The sequence below is a fragment of the Lacerta agilis genome, chromosome 4 (assembly GCF_009819535.1).
Source record: "Lacerta agilis isolate rLacAgi1 chromosome 4, rLacAgi1.pri, whole genome shotgun sequence".
NCBI classification, from domain to species: domain Eukaryota; kingdom Metazoa; phylum Chordata; class Lepidosauria; order Squamata; family Lacertidae; genus Lacerta; species Lacerta agilis.
The window spans coordinates 61,008,935-61,029,487 of NC_046315.1; the positions used below are offsets into that span (position 1 = coordinate 61,008,935).

Sequence of the window (20,553 nt, forward strand, 5' to 3'; positions counted from 1 at the left end):
GGATCTAGAAATCAGGGTGGTTTAGGGACGGCCACCATCGTTGGGAAGGATCAGATACCTGACACTTTTATCCTCTTGTTGGAGGAGGCCGGTGCCAGTGGAAGCAACAAAACATCCTTAGCTCACTTGGTTTCAAAAGAGAGAGGCTGCTGGAGGATAGTCCCGAGTTTAATGCATCACATTCGCAGCCGGCCAAACCTTCCCGGCTTCAGGCGAGGCTTTCAGCCTTTGACTCAGTCCCAGCCACTCAGAATCCTTTTGATCTCGTCTGGTCCCATTTCATTCCAGTCAAATCCCTGATCTGCCACAGACCTGTCTTCACTCTGAAGGCAAATACAGGATTCTTCTGGGATCTTGGTCGGTTTGCATTTGAAAGTATACTGGATCCACAACAACAGCAACAGCCAAACGAACAAAACAAAGCCATAACGACCCTAGATTGAATAAATAACGAGGAATCGCCCGAGGAAAGTCCATTAGGTCCTTTTGAAAATTCCTTTGTGATCGTACCCGCTCGTGCTGGTGGGCTTTTCTGTACCAATTCACTTTAATCGTTTGATAAATCGAAATTTGTACGCAAAATGTGTTTCTACACGGGCCACCATTGTAAATTAATCTGTACCAATTTGTTGGTGAACGAACTTTTTCTGATAAACAGTCTCATGTGTTTTTAATATTTCTCTCTAGCTGCAGAGAGAGATCTGTATTTTTATACATGAATGTATGCGTATGTGCACACACTCGATGTACAGATACCCCCACACAGGTTCTGTATTAATGTTGCAATCCTAAACACACACTGTAAGGTTTATTGAACATAGTGGGATTTACTTCCAAGTAGTTCAGGACAGAAGTGATCTGTGCTCTATTTAGGCAGCACTTGTATAAAAAATTATAGAACTCCCTGATGAAGATCAGCACTAACGGAATGCAGTAATAATTAATCCAATTAATCCCTCACTAATTTAATAATGCCCAACATCTCACTTTTAAAATAAAAAAATTAGGGGAGGAGGGCTGTTTCTTGAATGGAACAATAAGTTATTTGGGAAGATCGGTCGAATATATGACATAGTTAAGACTCCGTTTCCTATTTAATATAGTTAAGACTCTATATAGTCTGGGTTATTTGGGCTCATTGTCCCTGGAGATGTCAAGTTGGCAGGAAACTTTTCCAAGGAAGAGGAATTGAACGAGATGACCTTCGCCAGATTCCTTCCTGTCCTTCAGCCCCAGCAAGGACGAGGTCTGGGCAGGGAAAGTTAGTCTGCCAACTTTTTGTCAAGCAACCCGTTTCCGTTCCCTGCCCCCTCCCCTCTCTGGATTCCGGACCGCGTTTTCCCTTTGGCTAGGAGCCGGAGGCTGCCCAGCCTCTGGAGAGAGCCAATCAGAGCGCGGCTCCCAGCACGTGGAGGAGAGGGAATCAAGAGCCAAGCTATTGCGGCTCAGCCGCTACACTTGTTCCCAGTGTCCTGGGCAGGAAGAGGGGCGACTTTGCCGGCGCTGCTGCCGTTGCCTGGTGGGGGGAGGGGTGCCAGCCCAGCCCAGAGCCCGGAGCCCACACGCGCCGCCACCCGGAGCCCGACCAGACGCGGCGGCGCGGGAGGGGCGAGCAAGCCAAAGCCATGAGCAACCAATACCAAGAGGAGAGCTGCTCCGACAGGCCCGAATGCAAAAGTAAATCGCCAACTTTGCTCTCGTCCTACTGCATCGACAGCATCCTGGGCCGGAGGAGCCCGTGCAAGATGCGGCTGCTGGGAGCAGCGCCCAGCCTCGCTCCGCTGGCCGGCAGGATCGAGGACAAGGCAGGCCAAGGTAAGCCGAGCCGAGGGTGGGAGAGGAAAGAGAAAGGCAGGCGAGGCGGCAAGCGGCCTGTCAGGCAACTTTGCTTCTCCGGGCAGCTCCAGCGAGCTCCGCGGAAATCCTTCGCCTGGAGAGCGGGCCTAGAGCGCGGAGACCCACGCTTTGGCCGGGGCCCTTGCAAGTGGGGTGGATGGGTGCGTGGGCCTGAGATGCAGGCGACCCACCGCCCATGCGATCAGGAAGGTTAGGGGACAGAAACTGACTGGAACTCCGCTTCCCCGCCACTCTTGGGATCTCTTTTCTTGGCTCCCACCAACAGCTGCATCACAGGCACGCCCGGGGTCGCATTTAGTTTGCTTGGGAAGAAGGGGAAAGTGGTGCCCCAAATGGGGGTCTCCTCTTCTTTTTCGGAGGAGGTGGGGTGAAGGAAGACAAGTAACAGCGGCAAGTCAGCAGGTCCCTGGCGCGTATTTTTCATCGCAGCTTCGGCGGCGCCTTTCCGCTGCCAGGCCTGCTTGGGAGGGCGAATAGATAGGGCGTCCTTTGGCGGGTCTCCGAGTTGTAAAGAAGTGGGGCTCCGGGTAGAATGTGTTTGGAGGGGGCAGAGAAAAAGCGATTCCCCCCCCCCAACACGCATATACAGAGTTTTAAAATATGTTAAGCCTCTTTCTCTCCGGCCTTCCATCCAATTAATGGGAATCTTCGGGTGCCGGCAGAGCCGCTGGAAATGCTTTTGACGAAGCCGACAGGTGTCAGATTGTGGGCTGGAGGAAGGGGACTTTTAAGTGCATTCATTAAAAGAATAGTAATGTTAATAAGTCAAGTGGCTGCAATAAAAACTAATGCAGAGAACGGTTAGCTTTTGCTTTCATCCAGACACAATCCTCAGATTTATCTTTCCGTATATTTTCTACTGGGGTGGTTTTTGATAGAGCTTCCTGTGAAGTATTTTGGTCTCGGGACGGGAAAGGGAGACGTGGAGAGATTCGTCCTGGTTTGGCAAAAAAAAAATTGCAGCTACCCGCCTAGAAAGTTGAAAGCATCTGGGCTAAATGGGGGGGGTGTATTTACACGGGAGGGGGGCACGCACGGTCTGCCCTTTGCTCCGAGTCCATGGACCCGTTTCTAGATGCAGACCGAGGGTCCCCCGGCTGGGCGCCCGTGATGCCGGGCGGCAGCGAAATGTGCCCAGTCGGTGCGGTGATGGGTGCGTGTCTGTATGTGTTCGTCTCCCCGGCAGGACCGGCCAAGGGCAGCCCGGCGGGCTTCGAGGCTGCCGAGTTGCACCTGCCACCCAAGCTGCGCCGCCTCTACGGGCCCGGCGGGGGCCGGCTGCTGGCGAGGGCCGAGCGGGTAGAGGCAGGCGCCTCGTCTTGGGACTCGCTCAAGATCAGCCAGGCGCCCCAGGTCAGCATCAGCCGCAGCAAGTCGTACCGGGAAAATGCGCCCTTCCCGCGGGCCGCTGCCGCCCTCGACGAGCTGTCCAGCGGAGGAGGAGGAGGAGGCGGCGGCGGCATCGACGGCAGGCCCGGCCGGGACGACGAGTTGCTGGACGAGGAGGACGACGAGGACGAGGACGACGACGATGAGGAAGAGGCCGAGGAGCTGGACGAAGAGCTGGAGGACGACGAGGAGCTGCTGGCCGAGGCCAAGGAGACCCGGCGGGCCGCTGGGGGCCCCGTCGGAGTCGTCGGGGGACCTGGAGCGCCGCCGGGGACGGAGGGCGCCGATGGCTGCTCTCCCAAGGAGGAGCTGCTGCTGCCCGTTGACGAGTTGGTGGAGGGCAAGGACGGCGAGGACAGCGTGTGCCTGTCGGCCGGCAGCGACTCTGAGGAGGGGCTGCTCAAGAGGAAGCAGCGCCGCTACCGCACCACCTTCACCAGCTACCAGCTGGAGGAGCTCGAGAGGGCCTTCCAGAAGACGCACTACCCGGACGTCTTTACCAGGTAGGTGGCGAAGCGGCTTGGGAGGGGAGGGGGCAGCTGCCGAACTTGGGGATTCCGCGTGTCTCCAGGGCCCAAAGCGAGGAGCTGGTGCGGCTCCTCTGGCCCAAAAGGGCCTCTCTTCGCTCAAGTTAGGCGGGGCTGGAAGGAGACAATGAGTGTAAACTCTTAAGATTAAAATCGGTGGAGGGGTGTCTGCGGGAAGAATCGGAAGCCTTGGGACTTTGGGATAAATGTACACAAGAAAAAGTGCGCGCGCCTGGGGATAACTTGGGAAGCTGTGAAACTGACGGGGTGGGAAAAGGATTTGGTGGGAAATTCCCTTCTCCCCCTGTTGTGTCCCAGGGCTTTCTTCAAGCCATTCCGCGTCCAGGGGAAAAATACATTCTTTTTTTGAGGTTCCCTCTCCTCAGAAGCCCAGACACCTCATCCTTAGGACAAGAGGAGAGAGGGGCTTGTGTGGCTCAGCCTGAGTTCGCCGGCCAAGGACAGGTTAGAGGTGGGTTTTGGCCGCGTCTTTGTCAAACCCTCTCCAGGGTCTATTTTTGCCTTGATCCTCCGGCTAGTCTGTCGGGTATCAGTTTCAGCGCTCTCGGTGGAAGTTGGAGCGCTGCCCTGCCGCAGGGAAGCCCCGTGCGTATATATAGATAGATATAGTTTTGAAAAGATCAAAGTATTCCGCTTGAGAAGGCTAAAAATATGGGACGAGATGGCAGCTTGCTTGGAAAGCTTTGGCAAAAGCCCCAAGCGCCCGCCCGCCGGCTCAGGACGTTTCTGGGCAGCGTCCAGAAAAAGAGAGGGGGGGGGAAGATTTTTTTTAAGGGGGGGGGAGTCCGGAGGGAGAAAGTCATTCTGATCCACTGCCTTTCCCCGAGGTCTGCTCCTTACAGGGGTTCGAAGCAGAAGCCTAACCGGGAACGCTTACTTTGAAAGGAACCGAGCTGTTAGTCTTCCCCTGAAGCGCTGTATCAGACTTGATCCGAATTAAAGCGGTGTCAAGTTGCATTTGCGCTTTCAAGGGGGAAATCCCTGCCTCCCGTTAACTAGAAGCTGCTTGGGAGACTAACTTAATTGCAGTGAAAATGACAATAATGCAGATGCCCATTTTGTTTGCAAGTCTACGCCTAAGTGGTTTTGTGGGTTTTTAGTTTTTAAATCACTCGGTTTCAGATCCTTTCCTTTCTTTGGATTCCCCGTACTACTAAAACGCTCCCATTTGCAATCCGGAGAAAAGGAAAGGAGAGCATAACGCTATTAACGAGGTTACGCTCTCAATAAGTAGACGAATTTCGTTTTGAGCTGCAAAGCCTCTTCTGCGAGGAATTCCTTTTACCGCATCCGGATCCGAGAAGGGTTGCTTTCAGCAATATTTGTAGCAAAGGTTTTGCTATTTACCAAGAGGAAAGGAATTACAGTACTGATCCTCATAATACAGAGATTCGTTTTGGCTTCTTATTAAGAGCTACCCTAATTCCCTTCCATATTCTACTCCTCTTTGGGGTTGCAATCCGGTCCCCATTTTAACAGAGTAGCCCACTGAACTCGGTGGGATTTACTTCCGAGTAGACCCACGTAACTCAGTTTATTGCACTGTTAGTCGTTAGCCAAGGCTCGCCTCGCCTCTAATATGGGGGTGGGGAAGAGCATTTCCGTAGAAATGGGATGGGAAGCAGCGTTTATTTCTTGGCACATTTGCTGGAATCTCCTTCGGAGCCAGCGGGCGTTAAGACGCAGCTTCGCCGGCGTGGCACAGGAAATCACCGGGATCCCCTTGCTTAGGAAACGGAACTGCCGACTTGAGCGAAAGCTGCTGCCTTGCTTTGCCTCGGAGCCACTCAAGGCAACTGCAGGCCTAGGGAGCGCCCTTCCCCTGGAAGCCCGGCCGGCGTATGCTCCGATTTCGCTCGGAAAGGTCTTTGAAGTGGAATGTGCCGGCTTAGGCTGGAAAGGTTTAGCCAGGCCGCTCCTCCCATGGCGCACATCGGGGCACAGAGGCTTTGGTGCGGCCATATCTGTGAGGAGCCAGACCCTCGGGCTGGAGATATTTTTTTAAAAAAAGTTGGCAGTCTGGAGGAGCTGGGCAAGGGCGAGCTGGCTCTTCCGCTCCAGCCCGGCCAGGCTCCCTCTCTGGCCAGCGCGGCGCTTTTCTTCCTAACGGAGGGAGAGCCAATTATCCCGGGAGCTCTCATATTCGAGGTAAACAGATTATGAGCAGTTTTCTAACATAGTAATGGTTTCCGATTTGCCTTAATTGTTGCAATAATAATCGCAATGAAGGGCTCGCGTTGCAGCTCAAAGGATCTCCTCTGTGCCGCGGCGCGGCGTTTGGAGGGGGGAGCTTTGCTCCGGCGCGCGGTGCTGCCGGGCCTTGGCCGGGGTCGCGGCCCTTCCCAGCAGACTGTCAAAGCCCGCGCTCGCAAGTTTTCCTCTTTTCACTTCCTCCAAACATTTCACCCTTCGTAACAACAAAGGGGGAGAAAGTTTTTTTGGGGGGAGGGGGGTTGGGGCACGCAGATCAAAACAAGAAACTTGGGAGTTTTCCCCCCCCCTAGTCTGCTTTGTGCACCCGATTTCAAGCTAGCCTTCTCAGGAAGTGGAGAGTGAAACGCTTCCTGGTTTGGGCTATTATTATTTTTGTGGGGGTGTTGGGGGCATTCCGGGGCGATCCAACGTCAGTGCCAGTAGGAACTGGAGCGAAGGGCAGGAAACTGGCCTTGTTTGGGACTTTGCATGTGGAAGGCTCTCCCCTATATGGGCAAAGAAGGAAGGAGTAGTAGTAGTAGTAGTAGTAGTAGCCTTCACCAAGGCGGTGGGCTGCGGGACCCTTTCTCTCCCGCTACCCCGCTTCACAGGGCCTCACCTGACTGTGTGTCTTGTTGTGCTTGTTTCCCTCCCAGGGAGGAGCTGGCGATGCGCCTGGATCTGACCGAAGCCAGAGTGCAGGTGAGTCCAGGGTCAGCTGCGATGTGGACTGGGAGCGCTCTCTCGGCGGGTTTGGAGTCCCCGCACATGGGGGGGGGGCAAGATGAAGTATTGTTTAAGACCCCTGAACCAAAACAGGCGCTCGCTCCTTCGCTCCTCCCTTCGCGCCCCCAAATTAAGACCAAACGCTGGGTGATGGGTGCCAGTCTGCCCTTTCCCTCGTTGAAACCAGTTAATTTCGTTCCGGTTCTGTGGGGGGGGGGAGCAAGCCCCCAGCAGCTTTCCTTCTGCCCACTTCCCACTCCCACCCCGATGAAAGAACTAGCTGTGGTTGTCAGCCCAACGCAGCGCGAAGCAGGTATTTGCCTGAGCTCTCAAATGGCCCATCGGGCCTCCATCAAAGGGCACTTTGGCGCTCGAGCAAACAGGGAGGGGCTGTTTGGTTTCCTCTCCGCTTGGCCCGAAGAGAGTCAGCTAATGCTATTTGATTTCCTCGATTTTGTTTTTGGCTCGACGGTGCAATGCTATTAGAAGGTGTTTGCTCCCCCACCCCGAGCCTGGAGGCTACGCAGCGCGAAGAGCCAGGCACTCCACTCGCCCCTCTTCGGCCAACCCCCCGACAGATGGCGGCGGCCTTTTGCCTCCGCGCAAATCACTTTACACTGAAAGTCAGGCGCGGCGAAAGCATCATAAATTCCATATGGCTCATTTAATACACAACAGCTTCTCGCATTAGAGAGGCTAATGAAGAGCCCGGTCCCCTCCTTTCTGTTGACACATTTCTCCATTGTCAAACAGAGATGTGACAGCAAATCAGGATTTTCAGCTCAGGGGAATGAGTCGTGGGAAAGTTAAATAACTAAGAGAGAGACAGAGACAACCCCCCTTTTCTTTCTCGCACTCCCTTCCCTCCCTATTCAGTGGAGAAGATGTAATTAAGGGGAATATGAATTATTAGAGCCCCTCGGTTTACCTTTGGGTGTACTCAAACTTATTAATTCAATAAGAGAGGGGGAATTTGCAGTGGGGCCAAGTTGCTAATTGAGTTGGAAACGGAAAAGACGCGCCGAGACGCCACGTTTGCCGCTGCCTTGAGCCGCAGCTCCTAGGCTGGCTGCGCTGGGACCTTCCTAGAGGCGAGGCGAGCAACACAAACGATAGAGGATGGTCCCGGTCTCCCTGCCCCCACCCGAATATGTGGCTCTCTTTCTAATTTCCCCCTTTTTCCAAATAATTGCCTTCTATGGAAGCCGAGGCTGCAATCCTATTATATACCCTTACCTGGGAGTAAACCCCATTGAACTCGGTGAGATTTACTTCTGAGCATACATCTATGGGAAGGCATTGTCAATCTGTTTAGATTTTAGAAAGTAGCCCTCCCGTTTTTATTCCGTTTCCGAATTTGGAGAGGGATATATTTTCGGTAGTATTTCAGTGCTTTGGCTCCAAAACTGGAGAAAGATGTCGATTGCTGATATGAATATATAAGTAACCCCTCCATGTTTTTATTAATAACTAGGAAAGGGGAGGGAAGCTTGTTTATTGCTGCCCCTTTTGCTTTTCATCTCCCCGTGCTAAAAGACCAGAGTTCTTTGCAAAATGTGAGCGTTCTCCCCGAGATCTGGTGGCGGCTCTTAGTGTGGGTGGCTGCGGAGATGGCGTAATAACCACAATAATAATAATGAAAAATAATTTCCACGGACTGGGAAATTAGCGTTAGAGCCTTTTAAGTGCCGCTAAGAAGGCATGGGTTTAAAATTGTCATAAAAGAAAACATGATGTTTAGCGTGTGTGGCTGGCGAAAACATTCAACTGTCTGTCAAACAGTGGATTTGAGAAAAGGCGGGGTGTGGGGGGGGAGAACCCACTGAAAAGGCTGTATACGTGGAAGCTTTTGAAGAAAACAGGAGAACATTAGGCGAGGTTGCTTGAATGCAGTCGCATTGGTTGTATTATGAAGGTGCATCTTACAGAAAGGCAGCCGCTTAAGGAGCTGTTGCGTGTGTAGCCCAGGAAGCCCAGCCTAGTCAGAGCCTGCTCAAGCTGATCGATCACTCACTTTAAGAATAAATAGATCTATATTAAGCCAGCCTTGGCCAGGGCGAGGGCTGGATCCACTTTAAGGTCACCACTAGGCATGAGCGAAACAAGATGCGTTTAATTATTGTCTTTATTTCCAATAGGGCACCATCTATTTGCATGGCGCTTTTACAGATTCCCAGGGACGGGGTGGGGGTGGGGGGCATAGCTGTCAACTTTTCCCTTTTCTTGCGAGGAATCCTATTCGGAATAAGGGAATTTCCCTTAAAAAGGGGGAAAGTTGACAGCTATGGGGGGAGGGGAAAAGAAGGGAAGGGAAAGGCAGGTCTCTGCCAGCGATGAGCTTGCCATCTAAATTTCTACCGTGAGGGGGACACTAAGGAAGACGGGGAGAAAACTGATTTGTGATGTCACTGTCACGTAGTTCTGTCCCATTTTGGGTCTGCATGCTCAGCAGTGAAACATCCCACCCCTCTGCCCAAACCCTTTGCTTCGACATCCCCGCCCACCGACCCGGCAGGCGCGAAGGACATGGAGGAAACGCAAAACGGGGTGTGGGCGCAGAGAGGTGGGCGCTCTTTTGCCAAGCCAGAGGCCCTCGGCTCCCTTTCCCCTTGGTTCCCTTGCCTCTATGGTCCTCTCCCAAGGCAGGAGCGCTGGGTAGTTTCAGACGATGCCTGCTCCAGAACCGCCACGGAAGCCCGAAGATGTGCGCTGCGCTTAGGCCCAGAGAGAAAGGCCAGGGTCCCTTGGCGCCGAAGCGAGCGCTGGGCCTTCCCTGAGGAGGGAGAAGAGGGGGCGTCGTCGTCGTCGTCTCAGGGCTACCGAGGAGCCGCGAGGGCTGCGCTTGACTAACCGCCTTGCCCCCCCCACCCCCTTGTTTTATGTTTTGGCTTCCAGGTCTGGTTCCAGAACCGGAGAGCCAAATGGCGGAAGAGGGAAAAGGCCGGCGCCCAGAGCCACCCGCCCGGCCTGCCTTTCCCTGGGCCCCTGTCGGCGTCTCACCCGCTCAGTCCCTACCTTGATGCTAGTCCTTTCCCTCCTCACCACCCAGCTCTCGACTCCGCCTGGACGGCCGCCGCCGCCGCTGCAGCCGCCGCCGCCGCCTTCCCCAGCCTGCCGCCTCCTCCTCCCGGCTCGGCAGCTCTGCCCCCCGGCGGGACCCCGCTAGGCCTCAGCACTTTCCTGGGAGCGGCCGTGTTCCGACACCCGGCCTTCATCAGCCCCGCCTTCGGCAGGTAAACTTTAAGCAGGCGCAGCCTAACCCCCCCCCCCCCCCGCGCTATGTCGACGAGCAGACAGTTACCGAGGCGCGCACGTGCCGCGGCGGGGCTTCCTCCCGAGTACGCATGCGTAAGGCCTGGCTTTACGCTTCGGATTCAAAGTGGGCGTGGCCTCAAGGGAATCCTGAGGGTAGGAATGGCGAAGGCAAATCTTGGCCTGCCTGGTATTATAAAGATTTGGGCGCGGGTTCTGCGCAGAGGGCGCCGCACGGGAAGGTGCAGCGGTGCTTCTGAAGGCACAGGAAGGGAGAGTGGCTCTGTCTCCCACAGGACTAGACTAGATCTTGGGCCATTCATTGGTCTCATCCAGCAGGCTCTGTCTGGTCGTGTTCTAGGCCTGGTGCAGGAGTGGTGGAACTTTTTCTGTTTCAGACCTTCAAAGGACCTGAGACGTTTTCCGCTCGAACCTTCAAAAGTTCCTTTCAGTGTTCGCTGGGCCTAACTCCCGCACTTATGGGCTTGGTGGCGCTGGAGAGGTTCCTCCCTTGTGCTGACAATGGCCTAAAGATGTCCATGCGTGGACAGGATATAATAGTTCAGTCACTTTGCTTCTGGGCTGCAAGTATAGTTCCCAAGTCTTTAGAATGTGGAATTTGTATGAGTTGGGAATAATTAATAATACAGTAGTAATAATAATAATACGGTGTGCAAAGCTCATGGTACCTTCCTGTTCCCTAATTGGAAAGAGATAAATTTGAAGGAAAAGGCCAATCACTAGCATCTGCATTTAGACTATGATCTTCAGCACATTGGCTGGAAGGTACTGGTAAGATTTTCTTCTAGCTAGATGGCTTGGCCACATAGTATTATTTAGGTGATAGGATGACAGTCCGTTTATTAGAATAATCTTAACTTTTAAAATGGTCTATGTGCGTTTTAACATATTCATTTTACCTTTCATCTTTGTTGATATTTGATCCCACGCTAAATAGTTAGACCTACAGAAAGGCATAAAATGAAATTGAGAAAGGGATTTAAAAATGAATAAAGACAACTTAAATCCACTGAAAAGTCACAGCAGTGACTAGAGATACTGTATAGCCTGTCTAGTTTACACGTGAACGGAAAACCAGGCTTGTTAGTCAAGTATAAAATAAATGAAACTGCAGCTCCCTTTCTTTAAGCAATAACCAAAAAATTAAAGAAGTCAATAGCTAATTATAAAAAGACAAAAAAGCATTGTCGGGGTTTATGGAAGCCGGAGAGAGGTTGAAAATGGAAGGGCAAAAGAACTGCAGTGATGTCTCTACTGATGAGAACAAAGAAGGGATAGATTCATCGCAGGCGACACGACACGTAACACAATTATGTGTTGGAGGAGGGTTGGGGAAAATCCAAGTAAAATTTAGTTTTGTGTAGTGGGGGAACGCGAGAGCCGCCCAGCTACAACGAAAGCGTTTCTGCCTTTCCCCTAAGCCCCCGAGTGACTCAATTTCCCTCATGGCAGGCAGGCGGCTGTCACGCCCCCTACTTGCCGCCGTGATTCTACACTTGGAGCGCTTCTCTCTAGCTGCATCAGCCGGAGCCCTTGCGCCACCTCCCCTTGCGCCCCCCATCAGACTGAAAAATGAGTTGTAAAATGCTTACTAAACTACCTGGCTAATAGGCTGTGCGATCAAAATACGTATGCGACGAAAAAAGAGAGCGAGCAAGTAGTGAAGGGAGCAGAAGAGGAAAGCAGAGACTTTCCTCCTCGCGCTTCCATCTTGCTCTTAAAATGCAAAGTTTTTAGGAAAGCGTTTGAGGAAGGCTTCCACCTTCCATAGAAACTGTCTTCCGAAAAGCCAAGCCACTGTGCATATAGGGTTCCACTTTTTGCTATTTGTATTTATAAAAAAAAACCCTCGGAAATCGTAGCCTATAAGAGAGCCGCAAGATACAGACCGTCCCACTTAAGGGCTGAGCTGCGCTGCTGCGCGAAGAATTTCAGGAGCAGAGAGTCGGGGGACCTCCCCGCCTGCGCCCAAGTAATCTTCCCCAAGGCCTTCCCCGCGCCAGCCCGCCCGCAGTCCGGGAGCTTAGGCGGCTCTGGGCTTATGTAGCCCCTGTTGCCTTCCAGGCCCACAGTTCAATTCCTAGCCGTGATGATGTCAATAATCACCTCCTTGGTTAATGGAGAGTCTGTATATCTCGACGTGCCAGTCAAGGGGGTCAGTTGCTCTCTTCAGAGCGGCTGCTCCGGGGAGAGGTAAGGAAGGAAAACTAGAGGGGAAGGCATTTCCAAGATTGTGTCATTGAGCCGGGATGCTAGGGTTGCCGGAGAATAATTGGCATTCCACTGTGCGGAAATCCACAGGGACGGCGCGCCCTGCTGAGCGTGGGCATCCGCCCCGCGAAGGAGCCGAGCGGCAGACACCGCTTCGGGCATCCAGGACCTCTAATAAAGCGGGCCGAGGAAAATATAGACATCGGAAGGGCAAGGGGAGGGGCGCCCGAGAAGCGAATGTGAAGGACAAGGAGAAAGAGCCCGTGGATTACATGCGTAAAGAACCACCGCTGTAGCTTGGGGAAGATGAAAGTGGCGGGAGAGGAGAGGGAAACTTGAGCGGGGAGAAGAGCCATCACCTAAAAGTCTCGATTGTTACTACTACGTATTTATTAGTAATAGTTTTTTTTAAAAAAAAACAACCACCATTATTCTCTCTGATCACAGTATAAGTCGCAGGCTCAAGCGTCGGCTGCCAGCGTGCTCCTGTCACTAGCAAATGGGAGAGGATTAGGCGCCTTAAAGACAATCTCGTTGACGGGGGTTTCTCTTCCTACCCCGCCTGGCTTATGCTGCCAGAAATGCTGTCCCTAGAAGGGCTGCGAGTAGGAACCGGCCAGACCTTAACCTTGGAAAACCCGGGATTCAAATCGAGGCGGGGGGGGGGGGAACAGAGGCGGGACCTTGTTTTGCACACCGCCCCGGGATCCAAACAGGGTGAAGGGCGGTATAAATGCACTGATCAAATACACAAAGAGCATGCAGCTGTTGCAACATTTGTCCAGGTCGGGATTGGCCACTCTCACTCGCAGCCCTATATTTCTGGGGTAGCCAACTTGACGCTCCCCATAAAGTTGTGGAACGACAAAGCCCATGAGCCCCAGGCAACTTGGCGACGACTCAGAAGTAGTGGGAATTGTAGTCTCAACTGTATGCGGATTGTCCCGGGTTGGGCTCTCTCCGCCGTAAATTGTATAAGCGGAAGTTGAGAGTCCTCCGGCGACCTGTTCCCTTCCCTTTGAAAGTGGGTTTGCCCTTGAATGAACTACAACGCCCATGAACCAGTACCTGGGCCTGATGGGAGCTGGAGTCCAGCAGCACCCAGGCCCGTCTTAAAAGCAGCCTGACGCGGATGATGGAATGTACGCGCGCTTTTTTAGTGACACGGGGTTCTGGGGGTGTCGCCTGATCGCCACCCCCTCGTCCGGGCCAGGTTTCTGCGAAGCGCCGCGCGGAGGTTAGCAGGCCTCGTACAGTCAGCTCGGCCCTGACCGCCCGGCGTGTGTCCTCTTGGCTTGCAGGCTCTTCTCCACCATGGCCCCGCTGACGAGCGCGTCCACCGCAGCCGCCCTGCTGCGCCAGCCGGCCCCGACCGTGGAGAGCGCCGTGCAGTCGGGCGGCCTCTCGGATCCGGCCACGGCGGCAGCGGACCGGCGTGCCTCCAGCATCGCGGCGCTGCGGCTGAAGGCGAAGGAGCACGCGGCGCAGTTGACGCAGCTCAATATCCTCCCCGGGAACAGCACGGGCAAAGAGGTGTGCTAAGCAGCCCCCGACGGGGCGGGGCGAGGCCGGCCAGAGATCGCCTAGCGGAGGAGCGAAACCCAAGACCAAAACGGGAGAGCGAACGAGAAGCAGACAGACACATACAAAGAGAGACAGAGGATCCGCGGCGGAGAGCTTCTCCTCCGGTTCGGTACTCGGAACAAGCCAGGCTCCTGCTATTAAAGCTTCCCTCGGGCCATTCAGCAGGAGAAGCTCCTTGGCTAGGACTACCCCACGCACCCGCCACCCCTTCCCCAATGCCAATCCGTTTCTTGAACACCCAAGTACATCCCAAGGAGGAGAAAGGAGAGAGGACCTTTTGGAGCGGGGCGCGTGGGCAGGTACGATGTGACGGCACAGCCCACGCCCCTCTCTCTCCCTTCGCCACATCTAGTCTTGTCACCCTGGGCCGATCTTAAGAGGAGCTTTGGGAGGACGTCGAAACCAAGGATGCTGCTTGGGCCAGACTAAAAGGAAGCCAATGATGCGATGCTGTGTTAAAACGAACCGGTGCACTTAATAAGGCAAAAGGGGAGCGGGGTGGGGTCGGGGAGAGAGTCTGGTCTTTTTTTCTTTTTTTTTGTCTGTGTGTGGAGGGGTCCTCCTATCATCACACCAACCAAGGGTTTTATAGCAAACCAAAGGGAAAAATAACAGTGCTAGAATATGGACTGTTTTAAAAAAAGAAGTCACTAAACTGTGATGCTCTGTACATACCATTGTTATTAAAAAATAAGAAAAAGCAAAAAAAGAAAGAAACACAGCAACCCAGAGCTTTGTATATTTGAAATGTTATATAACAATTGCACTCTGTGTAGTGTTTGTACAAGTTTGTCATTTCTGTAGATTCTTACTGTGTTGTAGATATCATAGGGTCCCTAGACAAATATTTATGTACAAACCCTTTATTTAACTTATTAACTGTAGAGGTTCCAGAGAGAGAGAGAAAGGAAGAGAGAGATGAAAAGAGAGAGAGACAGGGCGTCGGTACAGTGCTTTTGTGTAATGTTGTTATTGCTCTCACTTTCCCTTGCGACCAAGTGGAAAAGTGTCACCCATAGAAAATAAAATATATATATACGTTTATGAAGAATTTGAAAAGATACCTGGAGATGCAGCGTCATTGGAAGTAAATTGTGCTTCATCACCAAGGTGGGGGAGGGTTAGGGTACCAAGGACTTGATTGGGCTACAGAGGAAGAACTCTCCAGCTTTACAGATACTTATCTGATATATGCCTCAAAAATATGTAAACGAAAAAATGAAAAGATTTTATTACTTGCACAAGCTTTCTAGGCAATATTATTTCCCCCCTATCTCAAATTGGTTTTAATGTTAAAAGACACTCATCCTTTCCCAACCTGGTGCCCTCATGGGAGCTGTAGTCCAAAATATCTGGAGAGTACCAGGATGTGAAAAGCTGGCCTAGGCTTAGGCTGACAGCTGTGGGCAGGTAACAGGTTGGCAGCACAAATCTTTTCCATATCTACTGGGAAGTCAATCCCACTGAGCTCATTGGGGCTTTCTCAAAGGGAATCGGGTGTAGGATTGTAGCCTATGTCCATTTCCCAGGGAATGACAACAGAGGAGACTGACTGATGAGTAAACATACATAGGGTGGCACTGCAAGGCTGCTCATCCTGTGCACTTATGACTGGGAGCAAACCTCCGGGGGCAGAATTTTGTGCTGTAAAGCTGCAGTGCTGTGCCCTCTACCCTGAAAGTAATCTTCATGGAACACAGGACTGACTTTCGAGTAAAAGCGCGCAGGATCGTTCAGTACAAAAAAGGGGGTGGCGGTAGCGCCTCTGCGCCGTTTCATTCTTTTGATGGCCAAGATGGTTTGGTTCCTTATGTGACCAGATCTAGCGACTCGCCTCCGCCTCTTTTCTTTCCCGCTGCCTAAAGCAACAGGAATCCCGAATGTTGCACACTGGCTTTGCATGTGGCGTCCCCATTAGGCCTACTGGGTCAAGGCGAGCAGCTGTCTCCTCACGGCCATTTCCAGAGGAGCGGGCGGGGTAAAGGACAGGGAAGGTGCCACAACTCCGCTGCTCCAGCCAGAGAAGGTGAAAGAAAGGGAGATCGTGCTAGACCAGAGGGTAGGAGCCTCGGTGCATCCTGTACCACCATCTGACCACCTAGGCTGGAGGTGGGCTTGCCAGGCGGAGCTGGTGGCCATGGTGGGCTCTTCCACCGGATCGCTTCTACTCGACTGGTGATCTGGTGGGCGAGATCTCCGGCGTCAAGGCCTCCCTCCTGCAGGCGAGGTGGGGCTGGGACTGTGGGGAGGCCAGGCAACGGCGGCACGCCAAGGCCTTGGCTTCCGAGTTGGAAAAGGAAAGCCAGGTCCGGGGCCCGTTGCTGCTTTGGTGTGCGCACCGACGAATCTCTCTCCCTGTCTGTCTGTCTCCTCCCTCCCTCCTTCCCTCTCTCTCTCTCTCTCTCTCTCTCTCTCTGCGCCTCGAATTTGGCGCTGAGCGGCGGAGGCAGCTGCTGCCGGGCTCTCCTGCGCGCCCGCGCCCCCTTCTCCGCCGGCCGCCTGATCCCTCCTTTGGCGAGCCGTTTCTCGTCCCCTCTCAGTTGACCCTGCCATGGAGCAGAAGCAAATCGCGTGAAATTACCTCCGAGGATTACATCGCCGGGCCATTGAAAGCCCCCCTCGCCCCTGGTTTACAAACCTCCTAATCCCGTGTCATTCGGCGGCTGCAAACAAACCCCAAGCGAAAGGCCCCCTATTTAGGCTTCCCAGCTGGGGCGGGGGGCGCTTTGGCAACGGCGATTTCTCTCTTGCTTGCTCGCGCGGGCTTTTTTCTTTTCAAGGGAGCCCCGGACTTCCTGCGAGCTCCCATATATGTAGCCTGACAAGGCCTCAAAGCCGCCCCAGAAGCCCACGACCTTTTCCTCCCCTGAAAGCTGGGCTGCCCTGGGAAAAAAAGGACGGGACCCACCACTAGAAGCTCGCCTGGCGGATGGCTGAGGTGTTCTCGTTTTCATCCAGCTGTGAAGATCTGCTCGTTAATGGAAGCCGCCTTTGGCGCCAAAGAAGTGAGGGAGGCTCCCCCGCAGTCAAGCCTTCCCTCGAACCCGAACCCTCATTCCACTTCTTCTGTTTAACAAAAATGACAGCCGAAGCTGGACCAGGCTGCCTAGAAACCTCAAATTGCACCCCCGCGCCCTTTCTTGATCATCTTGTGGGAGGTGCATCTTCCCCCACCTCACACGAGGCAGCATCTTGGGCTGCAAACAGCAGGAGTGGCTCCTAATCACGGTATTGTTTTCTTCAGCCTGTGAGGAGTGGATGTGGCAGTACTGTTTCACATTCGTTGATCTGGTAGACTAGCTAAGAACAATTCCTCCCTGAATATTGGTGGGACTGCATTCAACTACCGAGCATCCTACAAAATTCTGTGCATGGGATGTTCTCTCAAATTTTGTATGATGAAGCTGGCTTTATACATACATTATGCAATCCAACCCAACCACTGTGCTAATGTGCAAGGAGGAATCTAAAGTTGAGGTTACTAGATCACAATGCACCCATGCTTCTCTAGTCTGTAAGAGTTTACCCACCAGAGGAGGAATTTGGGTTGATGTTTCCACAGGATGACTCTTTGGAAGACTTCTGAGATAGGATGGCAAAGGTCTGGCAGGTGGATTCTCCTCCCCTCAGAGTTCACACTCACACACGGTGGGCTCTTCAGCATGTTTGTTTTTATGAACCCGCTGCAGTTCTTCCAAATAACCATACATTTAACTGACAGCATCTTATACACACATATATTTTGGAGTGTAAAAAAAACCATAGGTGCAAAAATATTTTTATGGAAAAAAGAACATTTGCCCCTGGACATGATTAACAGTAGAGTTTGAAGTGCATATTTTACTTTAAAGAAAAGGGAATCATTATCAATCCATTACACATTAAGAAATGTCACTCAGTCATTTTTATTCATTCGGCAGAAATCTTTGTAAAAGCCGGAATCATACTTCTGCAAGCAGCAATTTTGTTAATCCAGGGGGGTTATTACTCTGGTCCCTTATTAGGATCTATACTACTGCCAAGCAATCCTATAACCGTCTCAAAAGAAGTTTACCTTCATGTTATAAAACCAGTAGTGGTATTTATACTGTGCAATAATTAGTGTATTACTTGAATCCACTAACAGGTTCATTTTATCTCTGCACAAAACCTCTAGTCTGCTTATAGAAAGCTTGTGCCTCCTTTGGCGCTGTTAAAGTGGTGAAAGAGTGAATGAAGGCTGGTAGCACTTTCTCTTTTTGCCTTGCCTTAATTCCCATCTCTTTTTGCTCTCATCCAATTAGTGCAGTGTATTAAGCAGTTTATCATCTCATAGTCAGCTATTGAGAGAAACAAGGCGAACACTTTGCAATAGAGCCTGCTCTCCTTTGACACCCTCAGGTACTTACATATTCCACTGTGCTATGAATAATAGAGGAAGAATAGAGCACTAATTCCCTCATCAAAGAATGCCTTGTCTGCTGCTTTGCTCAACAACACCATTCTGATCAAAAGAAAAGCAATAAAGCTTAGCATAACAAAACGAAACCTACTTATTAGCTTAGTGGTTAAATTAATGCAGAGCCGCTGCTATTCAAAACCAAGGTTTGAAAACAGCCTCCAACAACCTGATAATGCTGCCTTCGGGATGAAGGAATTTTAATCTGAAATTTGAAGCTGGCACAGATGAGTTAATCTATTAAACAGCTATAAGAGGAGTGGAGGATGAGCGGTTCAATTAAGAAATATTTAGGTGCTCAACAGAAGACAGGCAAATAAGGCCAGAAGAAAAATGGGCTGAAGTTGAGAAATAGGAAAAGTCATTTTTCCTCCCAGCAAAATATTATTCTGGCATAGGACAACATAATTCAATGGGTTCCTTTCTTCTTTACGAACACGTAAACACTAGTTGTGAAGCCCAGCCTCTGGCCTTACATATAAAAAAAACCCACCCTCAACAAAACTTTAGAATATTTATTATCAGCATATGGGACAGAAATATGAGGAGAGTGGCCAACTCAGTCTAGGACATCTCTGGGGAAACCAGATGTTTTCTTAGCAACCTCAATTCAATTGTAGCATGTATTTGACACCACATATTTTACATATTTATGAAAATCAACTTACATATACTGTAGAAAGATGGCCTCCCATTTCCCAGCCTTTCAAGGGTTAAAATGAGGTGAAACAATCAAAGGCGGCTGCTTAGTCAAGGACACACATCTGGACTCTTCAGATTTTGTCTGTCTTAAACACTAGATGTTACATTAAGTTGGGAAAACAAGGTTTTATTTAACCTATTCAAAACATTCTTCCTCTAATAATTGAAGATAAATGCAAAGTGCCATTATGGCATAGGTATCCTTACTAGATTTTCAAATTTACATTTTCAGAGAGAGAAAAGCATGCTTGAAGATGATTTTTCCTCTTTTTTCTATGTGATAATTGGAAAGTTTGTGAAAAGACAAGTCTTGCTGGAAATAGCTCTAAAATGTCTATCTGTATACAAATAAGTTATTTTTCATTTTGATCATTAAGACATGCCTATTTCATATCATATTTTACAATTACATTTATTTTGCTGGAAAACGGACAACACAATACATTTGTAATGCTTTTAAATATATATGGCATTAGCCAACATTTCTCATTAGACCCATTGAACTCAGTGTAGCTAATTAACTTGTATGCCCATTGATTTAATGGGTCTATTATTGAGTATATGTAAAGTGAGCATCACCCATTGCCTTTTTCTCATTTCATCAGAAATGGTGACACACAGGCTAGGTTATTGCAATAGGAATACCTGTATGATGTGAATGGAAGTAACCAAGCATGACTATCCAATTAAATACTATGGAATAGGCATGTTGGGGAAAAGAGTAAAAATGGAATATTTGACTCTTTTGCATATAGGAACTCATTTGCAAGAGGGTTTCTCCATCACTTCAGTGGAAAGGTCAGACATGCGTATGCCTTTCTTATGCATGTGGGTCTTCTCTACCAAATTATAGAAGCCTTTGCAGGCAGGGCAGTTCTGCAGGCTCATGTTTCCACAAGTGGTACTTGAAGCAGGTATAGTTAAGAACACACAATACCTGATTTCTGAATGAACCAGATACATAAACTATTGACAGCTGAATTAGATGTGACATGGCTGCCCAAGTCTGTTTATTTGTGTCAGCTCCACTCAACATGGGGATATAGGTTTAAATTTTCTTCACAATCAGTCCAAGGCTATTTAACAGTGTGAGGGGGATATTCTTAAATCCCTGAAATGTGTCACTATGTCTGTAAGTTGATGACCAAAGGTTTTTATGTCAATATATTAAGTTTGCATTCTGCCAGAAGAAATTTGCTCCTGGCTCCCACCGCAAATTTCACCACCTCCAAGTTGAGACTGGTTTGGAACTCCCAGAGCTTGAACTTCATTCAATGTGCTTATTAGGTTGCTTTGTACTAGAATGCTGGCCACAGTTACGAAGCAGATTCTATGTCCCAAATTTAAAGGAAGAGAGATGTTTTACACTATTCTATTAACTAGGAGGTATTGGATTACATTCAGGATTAAATTGCCTTATTTCAGAAGAGCATTGGGGAAGTATCCTAATTTTTTTGCTGTTTGTCAACGAACGAGTAAACACAATTGAAAAAGGCTGTAGTACCAAAAGAGTGTATCCCCCCCACCCCTGAAGTAAATAATTTAAAGATGAAGCAACAAAATGTGTAGTGTAAATTGATATCACTGTGATATCTCACTGATACGTTGTAGGTGCATACCACTGCAATTTTC

The 20,553-nt window shown here is 50.7% G+C and overlaps 1 protein-coding gene across 1 annotated transcript; it reads left to right on the plus strand.

Annotated features, from left to right (window-relative positions):
* Positions 1-1,387: 1,387 nt before the first annotated feature.
* ARX (aristaless related homeobox) lies at positions 1,388-14,840 on the plus strand. The gene is made up of 5 exons (XM_033147223.1): positions 1,388-1,815; positions 3,044-3,749; positions 6,644-6,689; positions 9,609-9,946; positions 13,499-14,840. Exons 1-5 carry the CDS (start codon positions 1,626-1,628, stop codon positions 13,737-13,739), a joined length of 1,521 nt encoding a protein of 506 aa, XP_033003114.1. The 5' UTR covers positions 1,388-1,625; the 3' UTR covers positions 13,740-14,840.
* The last annotated feature ends 5,713 nt before the right edge of the window (positions 14,841-20,553 follow it).